This window comes from Microtus pennsylvanicus, chromosome 18 (genome assembly GCF_037038515.1).
Source record: "Microtus pennsylvanicus isolate mMicPen1 chromosome 18, mMicPen1.hap1, whole genome shotgun sequence".
Lineage (NCBI taxonomy): Eukaryota > Metazoa > Chordata > Mammalia > Rodentia > Cricetidae > Microtus > Microtus pennsylvanicus.
The window spans coordinates 28,262,572-28,282,962 of NC_134596.1; the positions used below are offsets into that span (position 1 = coordinate 28,262,572).

At 53.1% G+C, this 20,391-nt stretch overlaps 1 protein-coding gene across 9 annotated transcripts in view; it reads left to right on the top strand.

The window, feature by feature from the left end:
- Znf710 (zinc finger protein 710) overlaps nucleotides 1-20,391 on the top strand; it is a 67,376-nt gene that overhangs the window by 44,189 nt on the left and 2,796 nt on the right. For 8 of the 9 annotated variants that reach the window (XM_075952528.1, XM_075952532.1, XM_075952531.1 and 5 more), the window contains 3 exons: nucleotides 11,003-12,491; nucleotides 16,133-16,324; nucleotides 16,607-16,781. In XM_075952528.1, coding sequence (XP_075808643.1) covers nucleotides 11,031-12,491; nucleotides 16,133-16,324; nucleotides 16,607-16,781 — 1,828 coding nt within the window. In that variant the 5' untranslated portion in view covers nucleotides 11,003-11,030. Of the gene's footprint in view, nucleotides 1-8,960; nucleotides 9,292-11,002; nucleotides 12,492-16,132; nucleotides 16,325-16,606; nucleotides 16,782-20,391 lie in introns of those variants that run through there. The other variant, XM_075952536.1, reaches the window with a different exon arrangement.

Genomic DNA, 20,391 nt, shown 5'->3' on the forward strand with positions numbered 1-20,391 from the left:
CAGACTGTGGGGTTGGGCAGCACGCATGGACTTGGGGCCCTCCACTTCTTGCACAGACTTCCCCTCATCTCCCTGTATGGAAGTGAGTGCCCTTGGTTCCCTGTGTGGCTAGTGTGTGTATCTGGCTTCTGCCCTTGTCTACTCCAGCGATCCCGCCCCCTGGAGACCCAAATCACGCTTCTCCTGGCGTAAACCCAGACCTGACTTGGGTGTGGGGGTGATTGCAAAATAAATGCTGATACCAGTGCCGGCTCGGCTGGGAGAGGCGGCACTGTCACGGGCTGTGCGGGGATGGAGGCCCCGGGATGAGTCATTGACGGCTGTGAGAAAGGGGAGGGCTCAGGGCCAGGCCACACTCCTCCTCGCCTGCCCTCCAACCTCAGCACTTCTGTCTGCTGCTCTACTCTGTACTCGGTCCCTTCCTTCCTCTACCCTGTGCCCTGCTGCGTCTGTCTGAGTGGCAGCTTCCTGAATACCCATCACCACCCACCTTCCTGGAGTGCGTCCCACATCGGTTGCATTCGTCCAGTGGGCTTCTGTTCCACCTCCCGACCACCTAGTAAGAAGAAATCATCCCATGGATAGGTCAGGTGACGAGGCCCACACAAGCCAGCGTGGCAGGAAGGGGCAGACGTCAGTCTAATGCTCAGGTCAATTCTGTTGTCTTTCACAGTGCTGGCTTACATGGAAGAACATTCCCAATCCCTTAAATGGGGGTGGGGGAAACGTTACTATGTCCTGTTGGGGCACCCCCCAATACTCATTTCCTGTCTGATTTGCCTTTTCTGGTTTGTGACTTATTAATCTTGTCTCTAACAAACTGTGAGGTCCCTGATATTGAAGATCTTTGTGACCTGCCAGCACCTACCTGTCCCTTGGAATAGGTAACAGCATTGGCGGTAATTATGATAGCAATGGCTCCCATTCCTCTCTGCATACAAGCCGTAGCTGCAGATTGCAGTGTTTCCCCCACTGCTTTCATGAAAGCAAGGCATGAGGTTAGACCCAGCTGCCACGTCACCTCAGGGCCTGGGCCAGGCCACTCAGCTCCTCTCTGCCTCATTTCTTCCTCTGGGAACTCCTCGTTTTCTCTTCTTTTCCTGTCCTGACTCTTTCTTTCATTTTCTTCTTCTTCCTCCTCCTCCTCCTTCTTCCTCTTCTCCTCCTTCTTCTCTTTCTCCTTCTCCTTTTTTGACAAGTTCTTGTTACAGAACCATGGCTGGCCTGGAATTTATTTTGTAGCCCAGGCTAGCCTTAAGGTTGCAACAGTCCTCTAGCTCAAACTTCCTAAGTGCCAGGATGACAGGCACGCACCATCATACCCAGCTTATGGAAGGGGTCTTGTTACCAAGGTGCCATTCTCTACACCCATGACCTCAGAAGGTAAATACCTGACTTACAGCCCCGCCCCGCCCCCCCCCCGCCCCGGAACTTGAGCCACCTGCGGAGAATGCACAGCTCAAGATGGCAAAGCTGGAGAAGACAGACACCTCTCCTGCTCATTTGCAGAGGGAGGCCCTGGCCTTCCTGGCTCCTCCCAGAACTCCCCTAGCACTCTCTGGGCCCTGGGAGCCCAGGACTCAAGACTGAAGGATCTCAGCCAGCTCCTTGTCATGCAATGTTACTCAGCTACTGCCGAGGTCTCTCATGGCCCTTGGGCTCCTTCATCTCACTCCACGTCACCAGGGGACTTGATACCACTTCTCCCATCCTGTGTTGATTTGAGCTTCCAGGCCACCGGCATAATCGGCTTGCTCTCCTTTCTGTGGTAAATCCGTTCCTGGACCTTTGTTTCTGATCAGTTCAGATTAAGCACAGCAGTGTCTTGGCCTAGAGGAGGCTGGGCTCAGGACTACAGTGTCTGGGAGCGCAGGGAGAAGTGGGGTCTATAAAGGAAGCGCATAGACAAACAGCAGTCCCTCCTCTCAGTTTGTCTGTCTGTCCATCTCCCTGCCTAACCCCTACTAGGAGCTCAGTCTGTGGGAGCTGGAAGGACTCTGGGAGGAAACCCTCCATCCCACCCCACCCCCCAAGGAGAGGGAGCCCTAGGAGTCCTGCACACCAGACAAGTGCTCTGCTACTAGGCCACACCCCCATCCCTGAAAAAGTACATCTTGAAGAATTGGTGATTTCTACCACCTGTTTGTATGGACGAGCGCTGGCTCCATTGAGAATCAGTAAGATAAGGTTTCTCTGTGTATCCCTGGCTGTCCCGCCTGCCTCTGCCACCCAAGGGCTGGGATTAAAGGCCTGCACCAGTTCTTAAGGCCAGGTGGGCCTGGGAGAGGAGCCTCAGGCTGTTGGGTTGGGTTTCCCTGAGGACAGCGAATTCCTACCTTGTGTAGTAGTGTCGTGGGAGATTCTGGGCCTGTCTGATCCTTGCTCTATCCTGAGGGTACCTCAGGCTACTCTAGGGGCACTCTCCCAGCAGGCCCCACCCCCAACTATACAGCAAAGAGAGAACACTCTCTAGCAGGCAGAGGCTCCGTTCCTTAGGGAGGTTTTCCTTCCTCCTGGCAGCCCAGGGGCTTTGACCCTTTGGCTCATGGGAAGGGAGGCTGGAACTAAACTGGAAGGGCCAGGCCAAATCGACTAGGGTTTCTGTTTTCTCTTTTCCTTCCTTTTTATTTTTAAGCAAGAGATAAATAAATGTCACTCTGAGATGACGAGAGGCCGTTGGAGGAGATAAAAGGAGAGTGAAAGGGAACAGAAGGGGCAGCAGGGGAGGACATGGGGGACAGCTGGACTCTACACTGATGGTGAGGGACATGAAAGAGGAGAGAAAGAGGGGAGATGGGAAGGCAAGACCAGACCGAGTGGCAGAGCGGAGGACGGGGTTGCCATGGAAACGGAAGAGGGGAGGAATGGAGGGAGAGGAAGACAGGATGGAGAAGGCAGAGGACTCTGCAGAGGAGGGGCTGACAGGAGGCTAGGTGACTGGAAGGGAAGCCGTGAGAGGTCCTTTGGACCAGGTAGGTTAGCAAAGGAGGGAAAAAATGACTCTGAAAGCCGATCCTGTCCAGATCTGGGTAGAGAGACCCTGGGGAGCCTGCTTCACCCTGCCCGCAGGGACTGCCTTAGTTTCTGGACCTGCAAGGTGGAAATGTCCCCTACTCCTAGAGGACTTCTCAGGGGTGCTCATGGAAGGGCCTGGCAAGGTTTAAACCCAATGAGTGCTCCTGTCTGCTTGCTCATTTGTGATTCTTATCTTTGCCCCCTGAACTTGTGAACCAGAGTGTTGTTTGCTTTCCCTGTTCGGTTTAGCTGGAGATTTGGGGGGTCTGGCACAGATAGCATCCTCGTTGGTGAGAACACGTGTGCTTTTTACTTCCGGAATTAGAAGGAAGACAAGGAGCCTTCCAGAAACAGGAGGCCTGCTGTCCTTCCCCATGGGGAGAGGAACTGGTCCTGCCACTCAGGGAAAGGGAGGCCAGTCCGGGCTTTCCACATGGCAGCTTGCCAAGCTTTGCTCCTAAACAACCTATTTCTCCTTGAGTCTATGCTCACCGGGCTCTGCTGGGGTGAGCGAATGGGCAAGGTGTCTCCCTGGGGCAGTGTCCCCTAACTGGGGTGACAGATAGGAAGCCAGTTATTGTCCTAATAATAATTAGATCATTAACAAGCCCTTAAAAATTATGATAGGGCCCAAGAAGGGAAAAGGAGTGTTGCGGGGGTTTTGTTTGTTTGTTTTTTTGAGACATGATTTTGGTGTGTAGCCCTGCGAACCTGGAGTTCACAAGGAACCCAGGGACTGTCCTTGAACTCCCAGGTGCCAGAATGGCAGGTGTGCACCGCCACACCTGGCAAGGAAAAGTATTTAGAAAAGGATTTAAACTTGAACTTGCTTGAGAACTTAGAGGGTGGGGCCTCAGCAGGTGGGGTGGAACGGGGAAGATTGCCTGCAGGTGTGACTCTAGGAGTGGAAGGCTGCAGAACGAGGAAGAGCATTCCTGGCACGGGGGATTCTTGTGCAGAGTCTCTGGCAGGCAGGGTCTGTGATGGAAAATGAAAGCAGCGTAGTGAAGTGGCCACACGGGCCCAGATAAGCCAGGCAGGTTCACGGGTCCTTTGATCACCAGCACAATGCGAAGTGAATGTGGGCTCTCGATCCATCGGGCTCGGCGTCCTGCCCTGCCTGATCCGTGTCTCTTGTTTGGGGCCCCTCCCTCCCTATATTCAGCTCTTACAGCCCTTCGCGTGTTAGCAGGCAGTGCCCTGCCCAGAACGCTGAGGCGGGAGTCCGCGAGTATGGCACAGGGGTCTTAGGGCTTTGCTTCCCACCTCTGTAAGATGGCAACATGGGCTGGGGGGACCCCAGAGTTCTAGCCCTGCAGTGAAGATCTGGGCAAAACGGTTGGAGGAAAGGGTTTCCATCAGAGGCTATGGTGAAATGCGTGTTCATCCTTTGCAGTACAGCAAAGAGATGTGTCTCTTCAGTGGGCGTGAGTGCTGATAGAAGATTGAGAGAGAGCCTGTGGCTTCCAGGGGTCCTGGGGACTTGGCCTCCGGACCACAGGCCTGGACCCAGGCTGGAGACCTGTAGCCCAGCCTTGTCTTTCTCCTGCCGTGGCTCCATTTGTGACCTCAGTGTCCTTGTTTAGAAAAGAAGGTGCGGAGGGCCTGGTGTTATGGTGCACACCTGTAACCCTGTGCCTGGGGGGCCGAGTGAGGAGTGTCGTGAGCTGAAGCTAGCCTGGGCTACAGTGTAAGATTCTGGGGGGTTGAGAGGGGAGGTCTGAGCCGAGAGGCTGAAGTAGGATGATCTCTTGAGCTCACAAGTTCAAGACCATCTGGGTAACAGATTGTCCAAACAGAGCAGGGGCTGACATATATTAGACCTTTGTGTGGTCTGTGGATCGTGGCCCAGCTCCTATGTAGTAGCTAGCTCATGGAGTTGGTCTCAGAGAAAAGGGGAAGCCGAGGAAGAGAGAATCCAGCTACACTTCCCCTGGGCCCCTTGATGCTGTGGCTGATGTCCATGGCTAACGGAATAGACTGTAGCAAGGAACCAAAGGTTTGCACAAGCAAGCTTCGGGCTTTTGCTTCCTCTTCTTCTCTGAGAAGTGCTCTTTGCAAGTCTACCCTGAAGGCAACAGGGAAGCCGCCAAGAGGGAGGTTTTGCTACCCTGTGAATTCCATGCGTGTTTCTTCAGCTCCTCCCTTTCAGGCTACACTTAAAGCCTACCTCTCCACCCCTCAGGGCCTAGGCTTAGATAGCAGGGCCAGAAAGAGAAGCTTGGGACCACAGTCTGAAGGTCTGAGTGACAAACTCTCACTGAGACCTCCTCTCTCTTGTCCCCCCCCCCCCCCCAGAGCCTGTCCCTTCCCCGTGAGGCTGCACTTCCTGCCACTCACAGATCTCAGGCTCCACCTGTTGGCATGAGCTTTATTTTGCTCCCTGCTGTATACCCTGGCAGCACTTGGGAAGTGCTTGGTAAATGTGTGTTAATTCAGTGAAGACTGAGAAGAAGGGCCCGAGGGCCAATTGGGCCTCTGGATACCCGTCCTGGTTACTGCCCAGGCTGCACTGAGGAGTGGGTCCTCTTGAGCCCTCGGGAAATAATCGCCAGATTAAGTCAGTTGCAGTTAGTGGGCACAAGAGTCCTGCAGAACGCCCGACTTTTTTTGGTTGGTTTTATTGTTGTTGTTGTTTTATTTTATTTTGGAACTCACTCTGTAGAGCAGGCTGGCCTCCAACTCACAGAGATCCTCTTGCCTCCGAGTCCCAAATACTGGGATTAAAAAAGCCACCACACTCGCTTCCTTTTGTTGACTTTCAAAATTCCCAGGGTGGTGAGAGGCAAGGAATATCTTGTCACAGGTTCTGTCCCTCCTTCCTTCAAATTGACTCTTAACCTGCCAATCCCAAATTAGACCCTTTCCCCTCTGCCCACCACCTCTTCCGGCCCCCAACCCCAGACATTCTTTCTCTCTGTAGCTCTGAGCTCTGGCTGTCGTGGAACTCGCTCTGTAAACCAGGCTGGCCTCGAACTCAGATCCACTTGCCTCTGCCTTCGGAGTTCTGTCATTGAAAGTGTGTGCCACCCCCACCCACCCAGCCAAGCCTCCTTATCCTTCAGCTGGGATATGGGGGGGGGTCCTATTGAGGATAGGGGCTGCCAAGGCCAGGGCCCTGTGTAATGAGGGGACCCTGTGTGGCAGGCAGGTGGGATGTGGGCTTTAGATATGAGATTCCAAGTAGGCCTTTGCACCCGTTTTATAGATAGGAACACTGAGACTCCACGGTGTCAGCTGACTGGCCTGTGGTCCCTGGGCTTCTATCAATCTTCCCTAGAGCCACAGAACAGAGATTAAACACTTTTGGGAGTAACAGTGAGAAGCCCAGGGCCCTCTTTGAGGTGGGGAAGCCTGCTGCTGGGTCTCAAAGGGAGACTTGCTCCTTCCCAGGATCAGGCCTGACCCTCTGCCCCAGAGGTGCCCCGAGTCCTGGGAAATAGGGCAGCCCTGAGCTTCTGTGTCACTGTGGATCCCCTCCCCCTCCCGCCTTTGTTTCTTGTCCTCCACAGCCTCTTTCTCTTTCCCTCCCTCCCCCTTCTCACTCCTCTTCTGCGCCCTTCTCTCCTCACTGCCTTTTTTTCTCCCCTCCCCCTCTTTTTTTCCCTTAGCCCACTCCCTGCATTACAGCCACTCTTTATCGCGCCTTTAACATTTACTTTCTTCACACCCTGGGGAGAGGGAAGACAGGCTGGGAAGTGGGAGGGGTTTAGCAGAGGTGCCTGCACTAATGGCTGTGTCCGGCCGTGCGCCCCCCCCCCCCATCATTAGCCCCAGGATTTGGAAGAGCACAGGGCCCTCCACGCTCTCTTCTCTTGGACCTTGTCAGGAGCTTTGGTTGAGTCCCCAGCACAAGTGATAAAGGAAGGCTTTGCCTGGAGAAGAGAGGAGCCATGGGGCCCCGGGGGCCTGCAGCATCCCTGTGCCACAAGTGGTGTAGGTTCTTCTGCCTTGAGCAGTTTAGGTCAAGGCATCAAATAGAAGGGCTGTAGCCTATGAGAAGGAGCCAGGGGACTTGGGGACAGCTAAACCAAAAGACTGATCTAAGTGGATGAAAGGGATCCTGGGCTGGAGGCCACCTCCCCTCCACTTATCTCTGCCCATAAGACCCACAGGCAGAGCAGCAAGCCACTTAGCATCTCTTTCTCTCCACCTCTACCTCAGGAGAGCGCCTTCTGCACACTCATGCATGTACATGGCTGTACCAGGAGACCAGACCACAGAGAACATAGAGCCGAGCCCTCGCCACCAGGTCTCGGGCCTCAGTTGGCTGGGGGCAGCTCCCGCACTCGGTTATGATGTGACCTCCAGATTTGGCAGCCTTGGAATTGGAATCCCCTGGGTGCTAGAGATGCCTGGTGCCACCCAGCCCTGCTCAGCTCCTAGAACGCCTGTCACTGTGGCGCAGGCACCATTCCCTGGCCTGTGGAGTCGGGTTGCTGTAGGTTTAAATGGGGCCTGGAGTCCCCAGTGATGATAGGGTGTAGAAAGTCTCCTGCCAGGACGGAATGACAATTTTTAAGCCCCTAACCTTGGCCCTCCAAGAGCACCAACTCTGGGCAAGCCCCCCTTGATAGCCAGAACGGGCTCCAGTGAAAACAGTGTGTCTGGAGGAGGAAGAGGAAGAGGCCGGGCGACCTGGGACAGGCTTAGCTTACATCTTGTATGTTTGACATTAGGGGTGTCTCCTTGTTGGAGGGGACCCCAGTTCGGATGGTTAACTGGATGATTTCTCTCACAATAGGGAACCAGACCCACGCTCCTGCTCCCTCGGGCAGGGTGGGCCTGTAGTCGGTGGTCACTCTTTTGTCTACATGGGAAGTAGGCCCTGTGCACCATTCTCTTGAGGTCGCAGGGGTGTGGGTGACAACTGGGCTTCTGAGGAAAGCCACACTATCTCATCTTGTGTCTCTTTAAAGTCAGAAACCCTCTGTATGAGTGAGATGAAGGAACTGAGATTTGGGACACAATTAGGGGGTAGCAGACCCAGGGCTCAGTACTCAGCCCAAGTTCTTCATGGTTGTCGTTACTCTCACTTGCTCAAAACTCAGTCTGTAGCTGAGGATGATTTTGAATGGCCAGCCCTAGCTTACCTTCTGGGTGCTGGCATATTCCAGGCCTGTGCCAGCACACCCGGCTTCCAGTGCTGGGTTCCAAGCACAACTTTGCCATAGATGACCAGTCCCTCCTCCCCAAGGGTTCTGCCTCTGGGAAAGTCTAGAAAGTTTGCTGAGTGTAGTGTTTGCTCAAAGCCATCACACACGCTCGGGCTCCCGCCCGGTGCCGTGTCTGCAATGAGCCGGTATGGCGGGCAGCGACATCTCAGCATATTCAGGAAAGTCAGCAGTGGTAGTGGCCATTGGACTGTGATGAACACAGGAGGACACCTGCAGGCTCCATGCAGACAGAGCCCCTGTCTTGTTCACCTTCTTCTCTCTACCACGAGGCCTGCCACCCAGCTGGGATGTAGCAGTGTTCTTTCTCACGAGTTCACTGTTCCTAACCAAAGCTTTGCTGAATTTGGGGCCCAGGGATGGAAAGTTTTTTTTCAGCCCCACGACCGTCTTCTTACTGGGGATCGAGGACAATAAAGCTGTTGTTCAACACTCTTCCTTAGGGCTTTGTAATTAACTAAGATCCTGGTCCTGCATTATGTTCTTTGGGAACCTGCGCCTTTCTTGTGTGTTTTCATTCCCAGTGTTCTAGATGGGGAAACTGAGGCACAGAAGTGACCTTCTGTAATCCATTAGAAGTGGCTGATGTGGGAAATCCCTAGTCAAATGCAGCCGGGCTTGGAGTAGAGGGTGTCCAGAGCTGAGTTTACCCTCTGGAGAGTTCCACATGGACCCCGAAGCCCCCACAGGAGTCCAGCTGACCCCTTCCACCAAAGCCCTGCTCTGAGCTTTCGTGTCTGTTGCAAGGAGGCCGGATTCCTGTCTGGGGTATTTTTAGCAGCCTCAGGAAGAGGAAGCTCCATTGAGTGCTGGGGGGCAGGGCAGCACCAGGCCTGGACTGATTTCCTGAGGAAGGACTGCCCACCAGCCCTGTGCCTAGCCCTGTCACCCCACTACTGTCACCCCTCTTCTGGAGCGTGTCAAGAACAGGGCCAGGGCAAGGCAACAGGAGCATCTGAATCCCGGGAGGAGGCACCCATAGCACAAACCCGGAGAAGCCAGCATGGGCCTGAGAGCCAGCAGATGGGGCCAGGAGACTGGCGGCGGAGCATGCAAGCCCTGCTGGGAAGGGGCACCAGAGCAGGGGTCCCTTTGTGCAAAGGTGGGGTTCATGGTACTCGTGGAGCCAGAGGAAGGAGGATGCCTTTGCTGGTTTCACAGCTGGACAGGGGTACAGTGCTTATTATTTATGAGAATCTGTTAGATTACAGAACGTGATATGAACCTGGGATCCAGCTTTAACAGTCAAGTCAGACAGTGGTCTCACAAGCGGTCGCCATCGGATCTGACGCGCAACTCCCGTGCCACCTAAAGCTATCTTTATCAGTGTGTTTAGATATCTGTGCATATGGCATTTAGTTAATTAAGAAAAACAATGGCTCCTATGATAGACTGTTTAGCGTTAGGGCTGACCGGCAGTAGCCCTTATTTGGAGCCTAATCTATTTTTATCTGCCGTATTGTTTTGAATACGTGTGTGTGTGTGTGTGTGTGTGTGTTCCTCGTTCGTGCAGCCATGCCATCGCTAATGGCAACAATTGTTTAACACCTCAGTACATCCCAGGGTCTGTGCAGAATCAATTACCCCAGCCGCAGCACAGCCATGGGACTCTTGATGTGTTTTAGTATGTGGCACATTATATTTTGAGTAGGTAGGGTTTTTTTTTTTAATCAGTTCTTAAAATAATAGAGTAATTAATTTTTAAAACAGAAGGGCTGGGGCTATGGCACAGTAGAAGAGTGCTTGCTTAGCATGCTCAGAGCCCCGGGTCCAATCCCCAGCTCTGCAAAAAAAGAAAATTAAAAAGCTGTTCAACTTCATTCATAAATCACCAGGCTTGGAGACACACGTCTATAATTTCAGCCCTCGGGAGGCTCAGGCTCTCAGATAGCAGATTCCAGGCTAGCCTCAGATAGCAGATTCCAGGCTAGCCTCAGCTACACACTGAGATCCTGTCTCAGAGGAAGTACAGTCATAGTTGTGCATTTTGGAACAGATTTCTGAGGGCCCCGTGAAGAACCTATAAGACATAGCTTAAGAACTGTTGAACACGGGCTGGGGAATGGCTCTGTGGTCAAAGTGCTTGCTGCACAAACCCCAGCTCCCAATTAAAAACTCCAGGTGTGCCCAGCACTCGGGAGGGAGAGGCAGTCAGATCTCTGAGTTCGAGGCCAGCCTGGTCTACAGAGTGAGTTCCAGGACAGGCTCCAAAGCTACACAGAAAAACCCTGTCTCGGGTGTGTGTGTGGGGGGGGGGGATTCCAAGAATCTAAGTGTGGCAGCACATACCTGTAACCCCCAAGCTGGAAGGCAGAGTCAGGGGAATCCCTTGGGTTTGCTGGCCAGGTAGACCCATTAATTGATAAACCCCTGGCATCATTGGGCTTCATGCAGACGCACACATGACACGCACCCACAGCACACACGTGCATGCACATGCATACACCACACAGAAGGGGGGGTTGATGAAACGCTGAACAGCCGAGTGTGGAGACACATTTGTCATCCTCCTACTTGGGAGGCTGAGGCAAGAGGATAATGAGTTTGAGGCCAACTCCAACTCCTCCCTGTTTTACAGATGGAAAGACTCAGGAGGTGGGGCTTACCCAAGCCCTCGTAGGGAGATGGAGGGGATGGCTGGACAAACAGAGGTTGTCCTTGCTCCCTGCAATTACACGCATATCCCATTCTCAAGGCAGGGGTCACATAACATCAGAGCCACACACACCCCAAATTAGCTGGGCCCTTGTCCTGAGTCTGTTGCCCCCTCAGCACGGATCTCGCAGTATTAACATGCTCTTTTCTTCCCACAGAAATGCCCTCCTAGCCGGCCGCCACAGGATGGAGGGCTTCATGGACTCAGGGACACAGACGGATGCTGTGGTGGTGCTGTCCTTGGCTCAGGCTGCCGTGCTGGGCCTGGTCTCAGAGAATGAGCTCTTTGGAGCCACCATAAGTGCTGAGGCCTTCTATCCAGACCTAGGGCCAGAACTGTCTGGGACAGCCGTCGGGGAGCCGGGACCACCAGGGCCCGACATCTATCAGCTGGCCTGTAATGGGCGAGCCCTGGAAGAGCCCCCGGAAGAGGAGGTGCTGGAGGTAGAGGCAGCCTTTGAGAAGCACACTCGGAGGAAGACGCGGCCCCCTGTGCGGCTGGTACCCAAGGTCAAGTTTGAGAAAGCGGAAGAGGAAGACGAACAGGAAGTGTATGAGGTATCTGTGCCTGGTGACGACAAGGACCCAAGCCCTGCAGAGGCTCCTGCCGAGGTGGCCGGTGGTGGCTGCGAGGCCCTGGTGCAGAGCAGTGCCGTCAAGATGATCGACCTCAGCGCCTTCAGCCGCAAGCCCCGGACGCTCCGGCACTTGCCTCGAACTCCAAGGCCAGAGTTGGACATGGCCCCCTTCGATCCTCCTTTCCCCAACCCAACCCGGGACGGCTTCCCCGAGCCCAGCATGGCACTACCTGGACCAGAGACTTTGCCCACCGAATGTGGTTTTGAGCCGCCCCACCTGGCCCCGCTGAGCAATCCTGACCCTCCCCCCATGACATCGCCAGAACTCGTCAAACCAGAGCAGGGCTTCGTGTGGCAGGAGTCCAGTGAGTTTGAGGCCGACCCGGCAGGCTCCACGGCGGAGCGGCACAAGAAGGCACAGCTGGACCGGCTGGACATCAACGTGCAGATTGATGACTCTTACCTGGTGGAAGCGGGCGACCGCCAGAAACGCTGGCAGTGCCGCATGTGCGAGAAGTCCTACACGTCCAAGTACAATCTGGTGACGCACATCCTGGGCCACAACGGCATCAAGCCACACTCGTGTCCGCACTGCAGCAAGCTCTTCAAGCAACCCAGCCACCTGCAGACGCACCTGCTGACGCACCAGGGCACGCGGCCCCACAAGTGCCAGGTGTGCCACAAGGCTTTCACTCAGACCAGCCACCTCAAACGCCACATGCTGCTGCACTCTGAGGTCAAGCCCTACAGCTGTCACTTCTGCGGCCGCGGCTTCGCCTACCCCAGCGAGCTTAAGGCTCACGAGGTGAAGCACGAGAGTGGCCGCTGCCACGTCTGTGTCGAGTGCGGCTTAGACTTCTCCACCCTGACCCAACTCAAGCGCCACCTGGCCTCCCACCAGGGCCCTACCCTCTACCAGTGCCTCGAGTGTGACAAGTCCTTCCACTACCGCAGCCAGCTACAGAACCACATGCTCAAGCACCAGAACGTGCGGCCCTTCGTGTGCACGGAATGCGGCATGGAGTTCAGCCAGATCCATCACCTCAAGCAGCACTCCCTCACCCACAAGGTAAGGCCCCACCAGCCTCCGCTGTTCCACCCGTCCCGCCCTCTCTGGCACCCCAAGGTCCCGGATGAGATTTACACAGGTAAACTTTTTTTTAGGTGTACTTATATTTATTTTATCTGTTGAGTGTTTTGCCTACATGTAGGTCTTTGAACCACAGCGTATGCCTGATGCCCGTGGAGGCCGGAAGAGGGCATCAGATCTCCTGGGCCTGGAGTTACAGGTGGTGGTGAGCTGCCATAGGGTGCTTGAAATCTAACCTGGGTGCTCCTTAACTACCGAGCCACCTCTCCAGCCCAGACTTTACTTAATTTCATACTTAGAGGTTTATCTTAGTAGACTATTGGAAACATAATTAAACTGAGTTTTTGAGAAAAACTAATCTTTAAAATGTTCTTAAGGCCTGGGGAGTTGGTTCAGTGGGTAAAGTGCTTGCCGGCCCCTGTCGATCCTCTTGCTGTGTTCAGGTTGCCAGCACACCCATAAAAGCTAGGTGTGGCAGTGTGCATCGTCCCACCAGTGAAGAGAGAAAACGGGTGGGTGCCCTCGGCTCAGCCAGCTGGCATAGTGAAAAAAATGGTGAGTTCAGTGAGGTCAAAGAATCAGGCGGAGGAGCAATTGGAGGAGGACACCTGTGCTTGCACCTGGGCAATTGCACGTTACACACACACACACACACACACACACACACACACACACACACACACACACCGCAGAGAAGAGGAACGTAAAAGATTTTGGTGTGAAGTGCTTGTGGAACTCCTGCAGGGCTCAAGGGTCCCTCCCTGTTTCCCAGGACTGAGTACAGGCTGGTGAATGCCACGACCAGAAATGCAGAGGGTAGCTTGGAGTTCTTGTTATCACAAACGTCTAACAAAACCTTCGACTTCCCTTTAGGAGAAAGCAAAATATATATGACTTTCTAGTTCTTCCTGGTGCCAGGTCACCGGTTTTCTTCCCCATGCCTCTCAGCCATCACCACCTCCCCCACATTACACCCTGGAAGGTAGAATGGAATCTCTTAGGCCTAACCATCCCGTGCTGGCACTTGGCTGGCCCACGGTTTCCTTCAAACTCCAGCCAACTTAACCTTTCAAAGCTGGGAGTAGCCCTTCCTCTGTACGGTGACCTGTGGTGGCAGATGTGGAGCCTGAACTTCTCCATCCCCCAGAACTTTTTCTGCTAGGGCAGGGGGAGCATTGGTAGGCTCCACTGCAGAGGCTTGACCGCAGTTTGTAGTAGCAGCTGCTGATATAATATTATTATAATGTTAAGGGTTCTGACACTGAGTCCGGGCTCATCAGCAAGACTCTAATTGATTATTAATGTCTGCGAGGGTGGGCGTGAAGGATGATGTGTGCGCCGTGTATCTGCCATCTTTCTCCTCTGCTCAGAGACTTCAACCCTTACCTACCGATGTGCCGAGAGATAAAGGGTTGTGACGAAAGCTGGAACTATCTGTGTCAGTGTCTTAATTTGTCCATCTCTCCACCCCACTCCACACGTCTGTGCTTGTAACTCTTGAATGGGGCCCCCTGGTGGCCATGTGGCCTACCACTGTCACAGGATAACGAGGGCGTACATCTCGAGCAAGAGCACCTGGCTCTGCTAAAGTATCATAAATACCCTGGGTTCAGTCCCCAGCATATATATATATATATGCCCGAAAACACATAATAGCGAAGTTTTCTGTTAGATAGTTGGGACAGCCGCTGTGACTGTCGACATGCCTCTGTCCCAGTGAAGTTCTCTTCCTGCTCTACCAGTGTCCCCTGTGCACACAGCCCTGTGCTGAGTGAGCGTCAGCTCCGGGCTATAGAGGCCTGCAACAGCTCAGACCAGAAGTTTTCTCTGGAGCCAGTGTCTCCATGATAGGAATCACCTGGGGTGGGGAACTAATGCAACTAAAAACTCCTGGGCCATCCCAGACCCCACTGGATGAGCCTCTTTAGGGTGGGGCTTCAGGCTCTCCGCTCCGCTGGGGAGCAGCTCCGGGTGGCTCTCATCTCCAGGGAGCGCTGGGAAAACACACCTTCAAGGGTGCTGGGAAGAGCAGGGAGCTTTCGCTACTCAAGAGTTTTATGCAGAGCTGAGCTTTAGCCATTTTTCCTTGGGGTGCACAAAGGTTTTCTTTCTTTCTTTTTTCCTTTTTCTCCCATGTGTTGGTGATTAACCGAGGACATAATCTTTGGTAGATGAGTGCACTGCTACTAAGGATATACTCCCAGCCCCGCCCCAAACACAGCAGAGTCTCGCTGTGTATCCCTGGCTGGTCTCACACTTAGAGATCTGTCTGCTTCTGTGCCCTTTTATATATTTACTTTTATTTATTTTTATATATAATATATTTATAGATATAAATACTTTTATATTTTTTTATGTTTACTTACATATTGACTTTTCCATGTAGGGGTGTTTTTGCTTGCATGTATGTATTGTATGTATGTATACCACATTACACGGAAGCCAGAAAGGGTGACAGAACTGGAACTGGAGTGACAAGGTTGTGAGCCACCACATGGGTTCTGGGAACAGAGCTCAGGACCTCTGGAAGAGCAGCAAGTGCTCTTAACCACTGAGCCATCTCTCCAGCCCCACCACACCCCCCCTGGCTCTTCCTGATAAATTGTCTCTGTTGGCCTGGAATTTGCCTAGCCTACCTCTGGGCCTCCCACTCTGCTGTCTTGATCTCCCCTGAGTATCTGGGGATTAGCAGGCCTGTGCCACCAGGACTGGCAGCTTTTTCTTGTTCGCTTCTCCCTACTCCTACCAACTTTTTGTTATTTTATAGACAGGTTCTCACTGCATAGTCCTGACTTGCCTCACACTGGCTCCTCCTGCCTCTGCTTCAGCCTCAGTGGCTCAAACCTAGGACACCTTGCACATGCTAGGAAGACTCCTCCGCTGAGCTCTGTCCCCAGAAACACAGCTTCAATCTTGTTTCCAAAGGGTTTGTCCCCCAAGAGATGTAACTGAAGATAAACAAACACATCCCTCCCCCTCCACCCCTCTGCAGACAGGGTTTCTCTGTAGCTTTGGAGCCTGTTCTGGAAGGAGCTCTGTAGACCAGGCTGGCCTCAAACTCACAGAGATCCACCTGCCTCTGCCTTCCCGAGTGCTGGATTAAAGGCGTGCGCCACCACCGCCCGGCTGCACATCCTTGGTGTAATGAAAGTTGTTCGGACAAAGGCATTGCCCTGCTGACCACAGGTCTGTGGTGCTGGATGAATGAACTGAGAGGTGAACAAACAGATGGACGGATGGATGGGTGGGTGGGTAGGCAGACCCCCTTATATCTCTGCACACTGGTACAGCTGACCTGCTTACATACCTACCTGGCAGGCAGGGATGGGAAGACACACTATGTCTGCTTTGTGCTGGAAGGCATCCTGGAACAACAGCCCTGCCATACCCCAGAGCTGGCTAGCAGAATAGCTCAGCAGGTAGAGGTGCTTGCCCCCAGCTTGATAACAGAGCCCGCTGCTCAGAACCCACTTGGTGGAAAAAGAGACCCACCAAGTTCTGAAAGTGGTACACACATACACACGTACATACACAGAACAGACAGACAGACAGACACATACGTACACACACATGCTTTTTTGGTGAAAAGGAATTCCCCAGCGGTGCCTCTGCCTCCCCAGGGCGTGAAGGAGTTCAAGTGTGAGGTGTGTGGCCGAGAGTTCACCCTGCAGGCCAACATGAAGCGCCACATGCTGATCCACACCAGCGTCCGGCCCTACCAGTGCCACATCTGCTTCAAGACCTTCGTGCAGAAGCAGACGCTCAAGACCCACATGATTGTGCACTCGCCCGTGAAGCCATTCAAGTGCAAGGTACGGGACTGTCCCCACGGCGGGTGCTTGCCCGGGCTCGGAGGGGTGTAGGAGGGCAGGTGGGGATCAGAGGGCATGAAGGGTGCGGTGAGGTGAGCTGCAGTTCCTACCTCCAGCGCAGGGCAGGCAGGAGATGCAAGGAGCAGCGGTCCTTTGCCTCCCTCTGGTCACACAGGGAAGGACAGCGCGCTGTGTGTGTGTGTGTGTGTGCTCAGGAAGTGGGAGGAGATTGGCCAGGATGGCAGGCTCCCCGCAACCCTCTGCCACCTTCCCCCATTACAGGTGTGTGGGAAGTCCTTCAACCGCATGTACAACCTGCTGGGCCATATGCACCTGCACGCAGGCAGCAAGCCATTCAAGTGCCCCTACTGCTCCAGCAAGTTCAACCTCAAGGGAAACCTGAGCCGGCACATGAAGGTCAAGCACGGCGTCATGGACATCAGCCTGGACAGCCAAGGTGGGTGGGCTGTGCGCAGTGGACAGAACAGGAGTGACAGCGGCATGGCGCACTCAGGAGTCTCCTGTCCGGTTAGGGGCGTAGGGAGGCTGGCCAAGGCCGAGACTTCACTGAGGTGGGCTCAGGTCTGGAGAGAGGGAGAGCCTGGGGAGCCGTCGTGGCAATAATGGGGTATTTATGTCGTCTTCCAAGGACTTCCATGGGCTCACTAAAACAATAATAAAAAGCATAACTTACGCATGTTGAGTGCTGTGTAACTCATGTGACCCTCAGAGGGAGGCTGGCTCTGCTATCTATCACTCCTCTAACAGAAACCGCAGGGCAGAGAGCAGGCAACTCGATGACAACCCACAAGAGCCATGGGTGAGCTGTCTCTCCCATTGCTATCACGAGACACTATGATGATTCCAAATAAACGGATGGGGAAGGGACAAAGGGGGAAACTGAGGTCACACCTCCCAGTGCACATGGGAATTCAGACATTCAGAGAGGTTAGAGCAATCAACCAGCCACGGTGCCTGCTGGAAAGAGTGAGAGCCACATACTCAGGAGAGGGACAGGTAGCCCTGCCGTTGACCTTTACCAGAGGGAAACATAAAAGAAATAAGTAATGTAAGAAAAAGAATTAAAATAGAAGCCAAGGTCTAAGAGGGCTGGGTGTGGTGTGGTACACACAATTCTAGCACTCAGGAAACTGAGGCAGGAAGACTGTCGTTCAAGGCCAGCATGGGGCTACACAGTGAGCCCCTGCATCACTTAATAACAGTAATAATTGAAAGGATTTCCAGAGAGGCTAGGTGCAGTTGCACATACCTGTAGTGTAAGCACTTGGGATACTGACTGAGGCAGGAGGATTACCAGTTTGAGGTCAAGCCAGATCACATAATATAAGACCTTGGTCTCTCAAAAAGAAACTGAAAACCAAAAGGAAAATCAGTTTCCAGAGAATCCTGTATCTTGGCAACTGGTAGAGATCTCAAGGCGTTAGGAGACACCCCCACTTCTGTCCAGTCACAGCAGAGCTGACCGTTGGTCTCCAGCTCCATTGTGGGGAGGAGGCAGCTGAAGGTGCATCCCAGAGGCTCCTCCCAAGGAGGTCTCTCCAGGCAGTGTCTTGCCAATGCCAGAGGAGTTGACTAGCCATTCCCAATTCATTTTTTTAAAAGATTTATTTATTTATTATATATACTGTATTCTGCACCAGATCTTATTACAGATGGTGTGAGCCACCATGTGGTTGCTGGGAATTGAACTCAGGACCTTCGGAAGAACAGGCAGTGCTCCTAACCTCTGAGCCATCTCTCCAGCCCCATTCCCAATTCATTACGAATGACTAGTGACTTTGGTTTGGAGCATCTGGCCCGTAAATGGCCTGGAGTTCCTGACAAAGCAGGCGACACTGGCTTGTTGAAGGTAGTTTTCCGGTAGTTTCTCCAAGGCTGTGTTGGTAGGTGAGGAACCCTATAGCCTGCACTGGATGCTGACTATAGTCCGTGATACTCATGGTCTGGAGTGGACATGCCAGCTTCACCCTGCCCCAGACTCTCCATTACCAAAGGCTCTGTTCCTTGTTTAATATACCTCCTCAGAATCTCCCCAAAACTGGCTTAAATGGCTGGGCTTCCAGCAGTGTCTTGGATGGGGCGAGGGGATTGCATCTCCAATAGACCCCCTTTGAATGCCTTTGATACAGCCCTTACAGGATGGTGTCTCGTTGGCTGCCCATGGGAGCGACTTGAGGATTTCCTTTAACGTTTAATTTTATGTGTCTGGGTGTTCTGATTCCATGTGTGTCTGTGTACCACGTGCTTGCCTAGAGGCCGTCAGATCTGATGGAACTGGAGTTAACAGCTGTGAGCCACCGTGTGGGTGCTGGCAGTCAAACTTGGGGCCTCTGGGAGAATAGCGTTAAAATAAACATTGAGCACATTGGAAGATGGCTGAGTCTGGACTCCAGAGGTGCCCAGCTGGGGTCTGGATTTTGAAGCACTTTGGATTGTTCCCTGTGCATTATTTTGAGAGCTCTACTACAGTGGACTTCCCTTGTGGCTACTCCCCAGCAGAGACCAAACCAACCTTGCCTTTTGCAAATGACCGGAGCCGTCAAATCTCGTTCCTCACTTCCAGGAATGCTTAGCATTGGTCCCTCCCTGACTGTACAGATGAGTGAAGTGGCCATGGGTCCTGGCCGTCGGCTGGATACCCACACAGCTCTGCTCTGAAGCTGGAATAGTTAGCTTCTTTCTAAGTGAACCGCCTCACAGACTTGGTTGTGATTTAGGGAGGAGGGCCAGTGCGCATGCCCTGATGAGGCTGGCATACACCAGTAATCCCAGCACAGGGACACAGACTGGGAGTTCAGCACAATTCTCAACTGTATACTGAGTTCAAGACCGGCTGGACATAATGGCGATAAAGCGGGGTCATGGACGCTTGGCTTGTTCAATAGCCAGTGGCAGAATATGATGATATATGGTTGTAGGCTTTGGAGGGAAAACCACCTAGGCTCGGCTTGCTGGGACACTTAACCTCGTTTACAAGGTCAGGAGGGTTCTGTGTGTTCCACGCAGCAACTCCACAGTTTGAAGGAGTTGGAGGTAGCTCAGCTGGTAGAGTGCTTGCTTAGCAGGCACAAGGCCCTGGGTTTGATCCCAGCAACCCATTTGCCAGGTGTACCATTCTGGTCTCAGCATTCTGGAGAACCAGAAGTTCAAGATCACCCTTGACCATATAATGAGTTTGAGGACTGTCTGGGCTCCATGAGATTTAGTCAAAAGAAAGAAAGAAAGCTGTACATGGTGGAGAACATCTTTAATCCCAAGCATCAGGGAGGCAGAAATAGGCAGTCATTTGAATTAAGGCCAACCTGGTCACGTAGTACATTCCAGGATAGCCAGGGCTTTATATAAAAGGGCAGAGAGGACATCTTTAAAAGTGGGTAGATCAACCCCTCGACAATGACATCAGGGTTAGGCTACCTCTGTGAGACCCCACAGCCCCAACATTTTCTCCTGGACTCAAGATGACCCCCAGAAGCCACCAGAACACTGAGCTTCCCGGCACATCCAGGAAAAGAATGAAAGCGGTTTCCCTTTCCTACAGCCAATGACTTGCCCATACGCCATTTCCTTCTGACCCAGTGGTCATATTTAGGTTACATGCCAGTTCCGAGCCACTCACTGGCAGATGTGGGGTGAGTTTGATTCCCCCGAGTGACATTTGGCTGTCATAACTGGCAAAATGCGCCTGGCATCTGATAGATAGAATATAGGGTACTATGACATCCTATGGGACAGGTGGCGAAGGATCCCGGATGGAAGTAATGTCAAGGTTAGGAAGCCCATCTTGGACCTATCAGGTTAAACCTTGGGCTGGGTCTGTGTCCGGGCAGAATGCACTTAGCCCATGAGCCTCAGTCCCTGCCAGCCGTCTCTCAGGGCTACCAGTTCATACCAATCCATATCCCCTCAGGAGGAGCTCTGGCTTTGCTGCCACAGCAAGCTTTATAGTAAGATTATTTCAATTTGACAGAATTACAAGGGACCTCTCAGGCAGTCTTCTGTCTCCAGAGGTGCTTTGACAACCTACCTTGGCTGAGAACCCAGGCCCA